Raw genomic sequence first — 13630 nt, 5'->3', positions numbered from 1 at the left:
TCACTTGACCTGGTCCCAGAAAGCACTTCCACTCTTAAACACTTTTGTTCCTTAAAATAAACATTAACGGAGTTTGAAGTGACAGAGTCCCTCTAGTCAGAGAGAAACAGTACCTGTCCCACCCATAACACTTTTAACTGATGGCTTAATTACTCTGCTATTCTTTTGTTTCTATGGACCGAGAACGAGTAAGAAAGGAGCCAGTGAGGCAGAGCTCGTGTCCCACAATCTACACACTTGTACTGTGGTGGGACACCACCACTGAAGCACTAGAGGTTCTCCTGGGAAAAGTCAGGCCAGAAAACAGGGTGACTGATTTTTGTCAGTCACCGTTTCAATGAAAAAATTTCATTGCAACTCTGATGATTTGGAATTCAGAAAGAATAAATAAAATGTATGGGGTCATACCAGATATCAGCAAAATTCAGCATAAGGAATACCGCAATAAACTTGGTCTGAAACATGTGAAAGTTCATTGCTAAGGACCAAAAGCTGCATTAAATGGCTTTGTTAGATCACAAATCAAAGTATTCAATTGCTTATGTAAGTGTTGTACTATAAATCAGTGAAATTACACACATGGACACAATTGTCATCTTCTGAAAAGTTTCATAATTTCAATTCAGGTGCATTTTAGAGAGAAGGGGATACTTTCCCTATGGAAAGCACAAAGAGAAAAAGGAGGCTGCAGTGAGGGAGCAGGGATTTCTGAGTACCTTACCCATGGCTCCTCAATCCCATTTCCACACTCTGGAGAAGCAGATTCAAATAGAGAGGTTGCTCACAATGCTCTGAGCAACACCTCGGAGGGCACTACAAGAACGAGCTCTGAAAGTCAATGTCACAACTTTGTAGGAATGAACTAACCTGTCATCCAGCAAGAGAGACAAATCCCAAAAGACACACACACACCCCAGGCTGTCTGGGGAAACAAGGGCCATATCCTCCTCCCTAAGAGCATCCCTGGAAGCTGCCTCCTAGTCCCTAACCTCTTCAGGGCTTCCCTAGGTCTGACAGTGACTATACAGTTCTACATAAAGGAAGAATTTTCATTTTCCCTCTGAATGAGCCAGAATTGACCCTGTGCTCAAAAATACAAAAATTCAGCAGAAGATGTGGATTTTTCTTTGTATGCAGTATAAAAAATTACCTCCTCTTGAGAAAGGCCTGAAACAATCATGTAAATCACACTCCTCCTACAGGAGGGGACATCAAATGAAGCTTGCTTAGTAATGAATGGAGAATATGGTAATTCAGAAAACAAAATACAGGTGGTTTTGCTAATCAGTGTTAGCATCATGTGACAACATGGGGATTTTTCAATTCCTGGTAATAACGAGCCATTGTCAGATAGTCAGTGTGAGACTAATGAGAAAAAGAAAAATCAATACAGTTGTAAATATACTCATGTAACTTTTTTTTTTCCCCCAAAAGACCTGGCACAAGATAGCCAGCCAGCTGGCTTTTGCAGGAAAAGCTTTCTTTGTCTTGTGAAATTTCTCTCCCATCACCCTTAAATAGACTTTTCTGAGCAACCATTCCACAAACAGCTGGGTGCCTTTGCTTAGGTGGCCAGAAAAGAAGGGAAGGCAAGCATTAAGGCTAAAAACAAAACAGCTGAACCATTACCATTGTCTGTCCTCTCCTTATTTCCCATCTGTATTTGCCAGTGAAACTTGAAACTATTCAGATTAAAAAAGGAGAGTCATCACAATTCAGGAATTCTTTCTTCTCACGTTCAGAGGGAAAATAACTTTAGACCAAAGGTTATTCAAAAGCCGACTGTTTTTTAAAATAAGTACTCATCAACTGCATTAAGCACCTTTTGAGTCTGTTAGACCTTTTTTCTTATTTTTCCTGGCCTTTTCATCCACTGATTGTTCCTATGGCTTTCAATTAGAGTGCAACGTCAACAGTTCCACTCATCTAAAACAATCATTTCGCTGAGAAGGAGCATTATTGAACTGAAAGTGAGTGCTCAAGACCTCTCAAACACAGGCATATCACATGCACAAAACAGTACCATCCTGTATCAACTTAGCAGCCCCATCAGATACAATATTTACATACACTGTCCTGAAGGGGAAATACATTTTTTTTGTAAGAAAATTGTTCCAAATGCCTTCATTCTCCAAAAGAGAAATAAGAGTATTTTCCTTGTTTATGTTTATTTATTTATTTCCTCAATAATGACAATACAATATTAAATGACCAAAATAGCTAAGGAACGGGAACTGATCTTACTTGGCCAAAAGGAGTTGTCGTCTTTGCTCAGAAACTTTTTCTTGAGGCGCCCAGGCAGCCTGGTGTGAGCGTTGCCCATTTTGCTGGAATACAGCGGGATGAGTTCCTCCTCCTCCTCATCGTTGCAGCTGGGCTGCCACTTGCTCCTGCCGAGGCACCCGACCATCGGGTCGGCGGGCAGGCAGTGCACATAGGCGATCATTGTGAGATGCTGCTCTCAAGGATGTCCCTGCTGTCCCCAATGGCTAGTTCCGAGCAGAAGGGAGTGGCCTGCTTATAACCCTCGAGCAGACGCATTCAAAAGGCTCTGGAGGGAAAGATTTTCTCCTCCTTCGCACTTAGGCAAGCTGAGCTATTTGGATATCCCGAAAACTGTCTGGAATAGGATTCTGTAAGTCCTTAAGAAAGAAGGAAAACAACAACAACAACCAAAAAATCACGCACCCGGTTAACTAGCCCACTGTAGCTACTGGCTGCCCTGTTCCTGCCCTCCTCCCGCCCGCGGCTCACAGCCACAAGCAGGAAAATAGAGGCTGCAGAGAGCCGGGAAACCCAGTCACCTGCCATAGACCTCGGCCCTTTCTGCTTCCTCTCCAGTCTGTGGCTTCTCTTAAGCCTTATCCCCGATTATTCACTACTCTGAACAACAGGTACTACAGCCACACACAGATGGCCACATCCAAGAAGCTTATTTAAAGCTAAATTACTATAATTGCTGTGACACTGGCAGCTACAGAACCGTAGCTGGGCAGGAACCTGCCAAGAACAAGAACATACACCTTATTCAAGAATGCAAAAGCAGGAAAAAAACATACAGACTTACAGACTAAAGTAAAAAGAGAGAAGTGTTGTGATTTTAGTATTTGGATTGTATTAAAGAAGTTCCCATTCAAAGTTAGAACCATAATGTTTGATACCAAAAGAAGATGGTACCTTCTAGGTTAGACTACTGGATTAATGCTGAACACAGAGCACAAGCAGTTATTAGCTTGCCTGCAGTACTGCATAAATACATACATCCCCACAATGCATCTACAGGGTAGCTATTATTCCTACTTACAGATGAAGACATAGTCTCAAAGGGAATTAGTAACCTGCCCACACAGTGGAAAAGCCAGGATTAAAGTCAAGGTATTCTCAGTTCTTTAGCCTCATTCACAAGTTACTAGTCCGTGGCACCTCTCCCTAATACTCCACTACTAAGCAAATTTCCATGCTGCTAACAGTTTCAACCCTAATCTCCCATACTGTTCTTCTCTGGGATTCAGGAAGAGTGCCCTTCCTAGGCTTCTGAATTGGCCGTAACAACACAGTCAGACTGGGACAGCAAGGAAAATGTCACATGAAGAGAGCACACTGCATGAACTGCTGTCTTCAGCAATTTTTAAAGGTTTATATTGTTTGAAAGATTACATTGGAGAATATTTGTTTTTTAAAAAGGGAAGATACCAAAACCCTAAGTAAAGTACAACAAAGAACAATTCTTAGTCTGCTCTCTTAACTGTTCTTTATAAATGCTTTGGTTGCAGCCCATACCATTCATGCAAGTGGCTGTTCTATATATAGGAGCACAACAGCAAAATGAAAGTATTTAGACATATTTAAAAAGGCTTTGTGTGCTGTTTGGTTGAGAGCTACAATAAACTTTTGGTCAGGAAGAAAAAGCAAACCAAGCCCACTGTTTAACAACAACAACACAGATGCATATCCCCTCTTCCCCCTGACACACACATGCATCTCCTGCTGCCTCGGCGCTGCTGCCGCCTGCGCTGGCAGCCGCAGCCTGGGAGCAGAGTGTACACACCAGCTGCCCACAGGCACTGTACCAGCGTGGCATCAGCCTCCAGATACACAAAACACAGAGCACCATCCAGCATTAACTGTCTGCAGCGCTGACTCAACAGCGCTGGCAAAGCATAGGAAGTTTACAAAAAACTGACCGGTTTGGTGGGGGGAGGTTGCTTGCTTGGGTTTTTTCGTTTAACATCCTGTTACTTTGCACAGCAGTCTGAGCAAGTAATTTTCACTATAAAGCCTTTCATACACATGTCACATGACTGAATCTCAGCAATCCTGCAAATAGATGAAAACAGGTCTTATGACGAACTGTGCCAGATACCTTTAATAAATAGAGATTAAACAAGCCCTGCCTGCAATTTTACATTTTTTGGTAACAATTTCAAGTATCTGCAAAAATACCGAGGGAAAGGGGGAAATATGCCAACAGCAAGGGCAATAGCTGTTGGTACCACTGCCTTGTCTGTACAGATTGCAGAAACTCACTGGCAAACAGTGAACGCTGGCAAACAGGCCTTTGAGGCAAATACAAATTTACAAAGCCAAGTACATTTACTCATCAGACTATGAGAAAGACAAACTGTGATTAGCATTAGCAGAGCTCAATTCACTCATCAACCATGCTGATACTCTTGTGTCTGCCAGAATAAATGAATGTCTAGACAGTCATCCTGGGTGGAATGAAACCCCAAGAGTGCTGTCAGTGAAGCAGTTCATCAGGAGGCCCTGTTACTGCCTCCCTAAGGGGACAGTACCTCTGCAACCAACTTGTCTAGCCACCATGCCTGCTTTCTCACCCTTTCAATTCCCTGTGATGTCAGGGTCCTGGGAAGAGTCACTGTCATAGATGTGATGCACAAAACTTCTGAGCATCACCAGGCTATTGGTAAGAGTGTATACTAGAACTTGCACTTACTTTTCCTGCAGACAGGAACAGTATCTTTTATTACATAAGAATACAGGTTATTAGGTAACATGCAGTACAAACACAAGACCCAGAAGACAAGGGACACCAACAATTCAGTGCTCAGCAGACTCCCATGCTCCCAAACACTTATCAAGATGACACAGGATAACATATTGCCCTAGAGTCCCCATGACATTCACCATGCACTTCTCTAGAGTACAGACATACTCAATTATCCATGTTTCCAATGCATGCTCACGAAGTAAGGCTGATGCACAATAATGGGATCATAGCTGAAATCCAGTTTAACAAGTATATTTACCATATGGTAGGCATTAATGTCCCCACAAGTTTTTTACTTTTAGAATAAATCTGTTCTTCCCTGAAGCCTGGAAGACCTTGGTAACATAAATGACAAATGATTTGGTGATGGTTATTGTCTCAGCTATTAGCAAATGTAAAACCATAAAGAGCTGCCAAGATGTACCATTATCATGTGAGAAAGACACTGTGTACATTGCCTCTTCATCACCCCCCAAAAATCCTATTAAAAAAACCCCAATTTCTTTATGCTATGTCTATACGGAGAAATAATCTTCCTAAGTTTGATAAAGCAATTTTATCACAAAACTTTTGATTAATCTTCACTTATTCTACTGCAGCTGTAGCACAGCTTTATGTTTTCAAATACACAAAAGTGAGGCTGTTCATTTTTCTCACCCTTGAGCTATCATTTATAGAAAGATTTCCCAAAAGTAACATTGTAATTCCTTTATTATTCTTTTTCATGCAGTTTAAAAATTGAACAATTAGTAATGCTAGTATGAATGCTGTGAGCAGGCAACAGCATATTAATCTTCATTAGCACATTTTATTTTTGCTAAACCAACTCCTTACACTCAGGCTCTATTAGAGAGAGCTTGAATAATTAGGAATAATTTCAGAAAATGCAGTCAATATTACATTATATTGGAAAGGTTTGGTTAAACAAAAAAGATCATTAAGAGTCTGACAGACTCACAAAACCGTGACTAACTCAGAGATTACAAGAAACAAAATTATAAAGAAAAAACAACCGAAGAAAACATTATCCCTTTTATTAGACAAGCATATATGGTCCTGAGCTCTGAGAACAGCAATGATACCGATGAGTATTGCACATAGGAGTTTTAAAAATATATAGGATACATCTATTGGGAACTCAAGGAATATGGAAATCACAAAGGATTGTCATGTCAGCCCTACCCTGGCATTAAGATAATCTTTATAAATATGCTATGTAAGGAATTATATCATCAGTCTTTATGTATGATTTGTAGATCCTCTGGATAGAAGGTAATGTCATGAAGTAACAGCAATTTTATGGACACCTTGCACAACAAAACCATCAAATGAAGTAATTCCCAGCAGCCAAACTGGAAATTAAAGACAGCTTATAGAAATCCATGGGGATAAACTTTGCCCTAATTAGACACGGATTCTATTTTTAGCAGTGATGAATTGATGTGTTCTGGGCTTTTTGGATGAGCAGCCGGAGCTTTTAAATTCTACTTAGTTATTTTTAAAACAGAGGGGGGAAAATTATACATTAAATGTATTTCATTGGACCATATAGCATTAACTAGTCCTCAAAATAACACACTCAAAGAGAAGTATCCTCATTTTACAGATAAACAACAGTAAGAATCAGGACATATCTATCATGGTGGAGCACCCCAGCATCCTTTGGAACTGCAAATGGCCAGACTGGACATGGGATGTCCTGCTCTCCTGACCTGTGCATGTACTTTCCTCTTTTCTGTACATATAGTGTGTGTGGAGTTTTTATTCATGTCCCTTAAACAAAAATACAGCAGACAAAAGCTACAGAATTTCAAAACAAAGAGGGAAAAAAACCCGCCTTGGGGTATTGTAAATCTGCTTTTTAACTGAACATGACTCTCTCAAACAGCAAGTGAGCAGGAGGTATCAGCTTTGCAGTGTTTAAAACAAGCCCAGCATTTGAGGAGCTTGTACAATACTGACAGACATCAGGGTGCAAGGGAGATGAAAGGGCCCCAGGGTGGCAGAAATGCACACAAAGCTTTGCAATGTTCCAAAAAGCTCTCTCCATTTGGCCATATTCACATTCTCCAATATTATCTCTGTCCCCTACTACTTTCAATGGATGTAATTTTATCATATGCTTGTGATCATACAGCATCTATGAGCTTTTAGCTCTTTATTTTTTTAAAAGGATGTAAGTAGTAAGTCATGTGCAGCTGAAAGAGCTTCACTGACATGGCAGCTAAAAGCAGTCCTAACAAGCAAATATGCTTTGTAAAACAGTACAGTAAGTGTCACTGGCAACTATGTACCCAAGAAACTGGATGCAAATCCCTGAATGATGGGGTATTTGGCTAGCTTAATTCCTGGTACCCACATAGCCAGATTCAAGGTGTCATCCCTAGGCAACCTCAGCCCTCTGCAAGGACAACGAATCTGCAAACCATTGTATAGCAGGCATCTGCAAAACACAACAAAAACCAACAGCAATAAAACCAAACGTAATGTACAGGGATCACTAGGAATCTGCGTGCCTCTATTTCCTCTGCTGCACCAACTCTGAACATACCCATTACCCTCTCTTTCATACCTTAATTTAATTTTTCCTTTGCTGTTATGTAATAGCCCTCTGCAATTATTTTTAATTCAATAAGTATTTTGAAATACACCACATAAGACACGAGAAAAACAGACTTTGCATTGTATTATTGGCAGTCTTAAATATTTAAAAATATACTTCCGTGTTCTGATTATTCAACTCTACTTTCAATTAGAAAGCCTTCTTAAGAGCAACAAGCAATATTGTATATTTGATAGTAACACTTGACCACTGCTTTGCAATATTTAAACAAGAAAACAATTAAAGCCAGCCATATAAGCAGCAGGTAACTCAGAAAAGCCTTCCTATGCCTTTCTGGTTTAGTTCTGCTGTCATAAAAAAAGAAAGATAAAGTACTTTGGTCAGTGCATTCTATGAACTGGACCACTTCTGGGAAGGGGGTAACACATGTCTGGGGCAGAAGATAGGGCTATTAGTGAAACAGAAGTAATCAGATATTACTGCTGATCGTTTCAACAAGCTGTTCTTGTTGCCTTGCTTTAGCAGCTGAGTCCCACACATCTCTGATCCTTCTGAAAACACAGAGCAAAAGATGATGCTGCCAGAAGCCAGGGGAGAAGGTGATTTCCAGTCTCGGGCCACAATGGATGGCACTGTCAGCAATGCTGGTATACCCACACACTCTGTGAGCAAAGGAGTCACATTCTACCAGCTTATTTTACAGTTCATATTAAACAGCAATGCAGACAGGTTGGGTAGGATTACCTAGTTCAAGTCTGCTCATTAAACTTATTACCATGGTAACAGAAAGAGAAAGGAGTAATCTCCCCGCTCCTATTATCTCACACAATTCTTTTTAATGGATTTAAAAGCCCAAGGAGGGAAACACCTTCCTGATACAGAGCACCAGCGACCTCTCTGCCACCTGCACAGCTCACTGGAAGAGTTCACACACAGTGGGGTTTTCAAATCAAAAGCCAAAGCAACCTACACTACTTGATAAAAGCCACTGCTAGAAAGCAGCCTTCAGTCAGAAGGCTGCAGCCTCCTTGCCCTGCTCCTTCTGGAAAAAATGGTCTGAGGACGCTGCCTTCTGTTCATACACACCATCACTGCTGCCAAAAACGCAGTGCCACCTCCTGGACACGCATGTTCCTAGAAAGGTCTACTTTGGCCAGGTGTGCCCTGGAGAGTCAGGAAGGCTTTCAAGATTAAAACAACAAAAATGGTAAAACAAATGCAAATCTTTACTGAGATGATTCATTATCTTTAGTGAGTACTTCTAAAACATTTTGGTTTTACATGGTCAGTGTTTCAAGTAAGTACCCCATAAAGAACTGCTTTTAAGCTCTATGTAAGATGAGGGAAAGGCTGTGGATATTGTCTGCTTGGACTTTAGTAAAGCCTTTAAGAATTTCCCACAGGATTCTCCTGAAGAAATGGGCAGCCCATAACTTCGCTGGGTGCAGAGTTGGCTGGGTAGAAACCTGTCTGGATGGCTGGTGGTGGTGAATGGAGTTATATCCAGCTGGCAGCTGGCTGTTAGTGGTGCTCCCAAGGGATCAGTGCTGTCTAATATCTTTATCAATGATCCAGGGGATCAAGAACACCCTCAGTCAGTTTGCAGAGACCAAGCTGGGCAGAACTGTTGGTCTGCTGGAGGGCAGGAAGGCTCTTGCAGAGGGATCTGGACAGGATGGATCAGTGGTATGAGGACAACTGTGAGGTTCAACAATGCCAAGTGCCAAGTCTTGTCATTGGGTCACAACAACCCCATGCAGCAGGGGAAAGACCAGCTGGAAAGCCACCTGGCAAAGAAGGACCTGGAAGTGCTGGTCAACAGTGTCTGAACATGATCCAGCATGTGCCCGGGTGGCCAAGGCAGCCAGTGGCATCCTCACCTGTATAAGGAATAGTGTGGCCAGCAGGTCCAGGGCAGTCATTGTCCCCCTGTACTCAGCACTGATGAGGTCACACCTCGAATCCTCACTACAATAAAGTCATTGAGGTGCTGGAGTGTGTCCAGAGGACAACAAAGGTGGTGAATGGTCTGGAGTACAAGTAATGAGGAGTGGCTGAGGGAGCTGGGAGTGTTTAGCCTGGAGAAAAGGAGGCTCAGAGAGGACTCTGGCAACTTACTGGTGTCCAGAGCTCCCTGAAAGCAGGGTGTAGCCTGGTGGGGGTTGGCCTCTTCTCCCAGGCAACAAGTGACAGGATAAGAGGAAATGCCCTCAAGTTGCACCAGGGGAGGTTTAAATTGCATATTAGGAAAAATTTCTTCACTGAAAGGGCTGTGAAACATCAGAACATGCTGTCCAGGAAAGTGGTTGAGTCCTTATCACTGAAAGTATTTAAAAGACCTGTGGCATTTGGGGACATGGTTCAGTGATGGACTTGGCACTTGGCAGTGCTGGGTTAACATTGGACTGAATTATTTTAGCAGTCCTTCCCAACCTACATTATTCTAAGAATCTAGGCAAGGAAAAAAAGCAAAACTCAGTTTTATTAATAGAGTGGTGCTTCAGTATATAGTTAAAAAAATCTCAGGATGTCAAAAGATGAACTGATCTTCTGCACATCCATTTAAAATAGAAACTAGTAGGTAATACTCAGCCGCACAAGGACAGGATTTTCCCTTCTGTAGGGCACAACACTGAAGACCATAATTCAGCTCTGCTGGGCAGAGCATTCATTCACTGTTTTTCAGACAACAGGGCAGCAGCTAATACGTTAGGCACACTACAGCAAATGCAACAATATTAAAACACCAGTAAAGGAGCAAGAATGGCAAACTTAATTGACTAAAAGTTAGAAATTAAATAGTCATGCTTTTCAATTTTCAGCCTGAAAGGGTTTTCCTGCCTATCGGTGCACATTTCAGCCACACATTGGTCCCAGCCAGAGATGCTCTTCCACATCCAATGCCACTGGTTTGCATTACAGGCTCAAGGATATCACACCTACTCCATGCTACAGATCCCTCTCCTGTCATGGTAACTTGCCAGTGTAGACATAGCTTCTCATAATCATTGCATATGCTTAAGATAAAATAGTTCTATTACTTTTAAAAGCACAACCAATGAAAAAAAAATCTTTTCACATGCTTCTGTCATCAGCCTAAGGAATGGTTATAACTCAGCAAAGATAATTATTACATTAAAGGAACTAAAACAAGACTTTGTATCAAATATAATCCCATTAACCTGGAATGGTTCAGTAGTAAATTTTTAATCTGAAGTGTCACATTTACTCAAAAATCATATCTATGCAAGATAAGACAGTTAGCACTAGCTTCTTATGAACTATGACTAAATACAGCCCACCTACTTTCCAACAGGTCACATAAAGTCTTTCTAAAAAGAGTAAGTAAACTCTTGGGTTTACAGATCACGTTACAGGAATGCATCGAATTCCATTAGAAAGAATAATGACAAAAATATGCACCCCTTGCCAAAGAAAAGATTAAGCTAAGGAGGAGCAACACAAATTAGCGCTATTTCAATCCACAACCAAGTTGCACCCTAAGAAGAGCATTCTTGTGAAGTCCCAGTCAAGAATATATCTGTATGATGTGTGAACTTTTTACTATCAATTACACAGTCTTGATGTTTTTTACAGAAAATTCATATTGACTTGTCATTTCTTCTGTCTTTAACAAAAAACTTGATGGATTGCTTTTTCATGTGGAATATGAAGTTACCAAGCCAATAGTCAACTGTTCTTACAACTGCTGACTTTTCAACGAAATGACAGAATGCAGATGCCCACCAGGCCGTTCTTTCTTGTATCTGGAGTTGCTGCTCTGTTACAAAAGATGTCAAATGGTTCAGCTTCACAAAATGAACTGGAAAGAGCAGCCATCTCTATGTGTACAAGTCCACAAATTAATAGACCCACTTGTCTATTGGTTTCATTTTCAGTCTGTTTACTGGCAAAAAAAAAAAAGAAAAAAAAAATTTTAATTAAAATTTGAATTTAATTTCAAGGAATTGAATTTCCAAGAAATACTTTTGAAAATAAGTCTCCTTTCTGATAATCCTCCCTGTATGTCAAACTTTGTTAGAGAAGGGTCTTCTCTGCAACAATTCTGAATGAGTAATGCAATATACCTTGGTTATGACAAGGCTCATATCAAAGCCACAAACAAAGACATGGAAAATTTACATAATTCTTCAAGTCCATGCTTCAGGTAATTTCATAATTATGTATTCCTAGAATTCCATGTTTTGACAGACTATAGGCCACTGAATCAAGGTTAATCTGAAGTTCAACAGATTATAAACCTCTTTGTTCTCAGAAAGAGTCACTCAGCCTTTATATGTATTATGCATTAGACTTTTTTTTTTAATGAGAGTAAAGCCACACAACTTAGCATGATAATTCAAGAACAGGTTTAAAAAATTGAGCAGGAAAGTAAAATTATTTTTAACTGACTGGAAAACGATCCTTTAAGATGAGAAGCAATAAGATGAGAGCAACCTCTGCAAGGGAGAACAACATGAGAAACCCTTCAAGATCTTCAGAATGGACCTACAAGCTGTGTGACCTGACAGAGTGGGATGTCTTTCAACACAGCAATCTCCTGGACCACTGCCCTAACCAGCAACACTGCTCTAGAGCATGAACTGACTCATGACAATATACACGGACGCAGTGAAGATTGAGGAAAAAAAGGCTTTGAAAAGAATCAAAAACTGTTTTCCAAATATCCATAAGGCAGGAAACACAGCTTGTATTTTCTTCTGTTCCCCTAATTTGTCCGCCACATTTACTCCAGCACTCCGCCTGTAAAGAGAGAAGTTAACACTAACCCTTGCTCCCATCTTCTGTTTTCCAGCATGGTTTGCATGAGGAAGGGCACCTCTCCAGAAGGTGCTGTACAAACAATGGCTCCTGGCTGCTCGCAACTACAAAAATCTCCTTGTGATCTCAGATTTATCTGAGGTATGAAACTAGGACAACAAAACCTGAATGACTGAAGAAGCGTCCACTTGTGCATTCAGAGGGTGGAAAGATTTTCTCCTATTTTAACACAAGCATCCCTGCAAGTTGAGCCTTCAGGCAAGAGCTGGCAACTTGTTGGCCTTAATAATGAATGGAGGAAAAAGCTGGGTTTTCCTCATTACTTAAGCATCATGCTTCTTTATCTTACATAAGCATGTTAAAGATGCAGCAATTCTCTTAAGGCTAAAAGTCACACAAAATAATCCAAGACTTCATGACTGAGATGCAGAGATGTAGACAGAAAGCATATTACTCTCCTGAAAAGCAGGATCTGCCGATGCTGGAGATGACTCTGCTTGAGCATCACAGGTATTAGTCCTTAACCATGGGATGTTCTCATGGGTTCCGACAGGATGTGGCTAAAATTCCTGGCTTGTATTTCTGTTTCAGCACTAGTTATGCGTTTCAATTGAAGTGGAGATGGATTAAAAGTCAGAAGGAGAAAGGGGTCAGGATGCTATGCTGCAAAGAGCAGATTTTCAACGCGTCTCTGGATTTAAAGGTTTCAAAGGCCATGAAGACGTTATCAACAAGCAGCCTGAAGTGAGACATAGCAGTATCTCACTACGTACATAAAATCAGCGCGTCACAGGAGAAGAGTGAGAGAAAACCGAAAGGTGCCAGCAAGGTCTGAGACTTTGGAAGTAGGATATCTGTAAGATAAAACTTCTAAGGAGAGTACAGCACACCTGGCACTAGAAAAGAACAGGAAAAGACCAGCAATCTCAACCAGGCTGAGCTTTTGGGGACATTTCCACCTCAGCAGTACCTGTTTCTGAGTCTACAAGAAAGAACAGGGAACAGGGCACATCTGTGAGATGGTGTGATGCCATGAGAACCTGCAGAACATACTGCTCCTTATCCAGCCTTTTCCTGTAGCCAGCCTCCAGTGAAGCAGAACAAAGAAACTTCAGAAGATGCAATTACATATTTAAAGGGATAATTCTTCCTGGTCTTCACAGGAAGACCAACAGAAGCATTTAAACATGGGACAACTACAACACATGCAAAGTGCATATGCAATCCTGTCCCCAAGTTTCCATGTAGCTCTGTCACAAACTTCCCTGACCAGC

The 13630-nt window shown here is 41.0% G+C and overlaps 1 protein-coding gene across 10 annotated transcripts in view; it reads right to left on the bottom strand.

The window, feature by feature from the left end:
* The window catches only part of NHSL1 (NHS like 1), a 173890-nt gene that overhangs the window by 65274 nt on the left and 94986 nt on the right, over positions 1–13630 (bottom strand). The window contains exons 2-3 of one of the 10 annotated variants that reach the window (XM_068184782.1): positions 2880–3000; positions 2245–2549 (exon numbers count right to left, since the gene is read on the bottom strand). The exons of 8 other annotated variants lie outside the window; for them this stretch is intronic. In XM_068184782.1, coding sequence (XP_068040883.1) covers positions 2245–2446 — 202 coding nt within the window. In that variant the 5' untranslated portion in view covers positions 2447–2549; positions 2880–3000. Of the gene's footprint in view, positions 1–2244; positions 2641–2879; positions 3001–13630 lie in introns of those variants that run through there. One more of the 10 variants, XM_068184783.1, reaches the window with a different exon arrangement.

Source organism: Anomalospiza imberbis, chromosome 3, assembly GCF_031753505.1.
Source record: "Anomalospiza imberbis isolate Cuckoo-Finch-1a 21T00152 chromosome 3, ASM3175350v1, whole genome shotgun sequence".
Taxonomy (NCBI): Eukaryota; Metazoa; Chordata; class Aves; order Passeriformes; family Viduidae; genus Anomalospiza; species Anomalospiza imberbis.
This window is presented reverse-complemented; position numbering and strand designations above follow the sequence as displayed.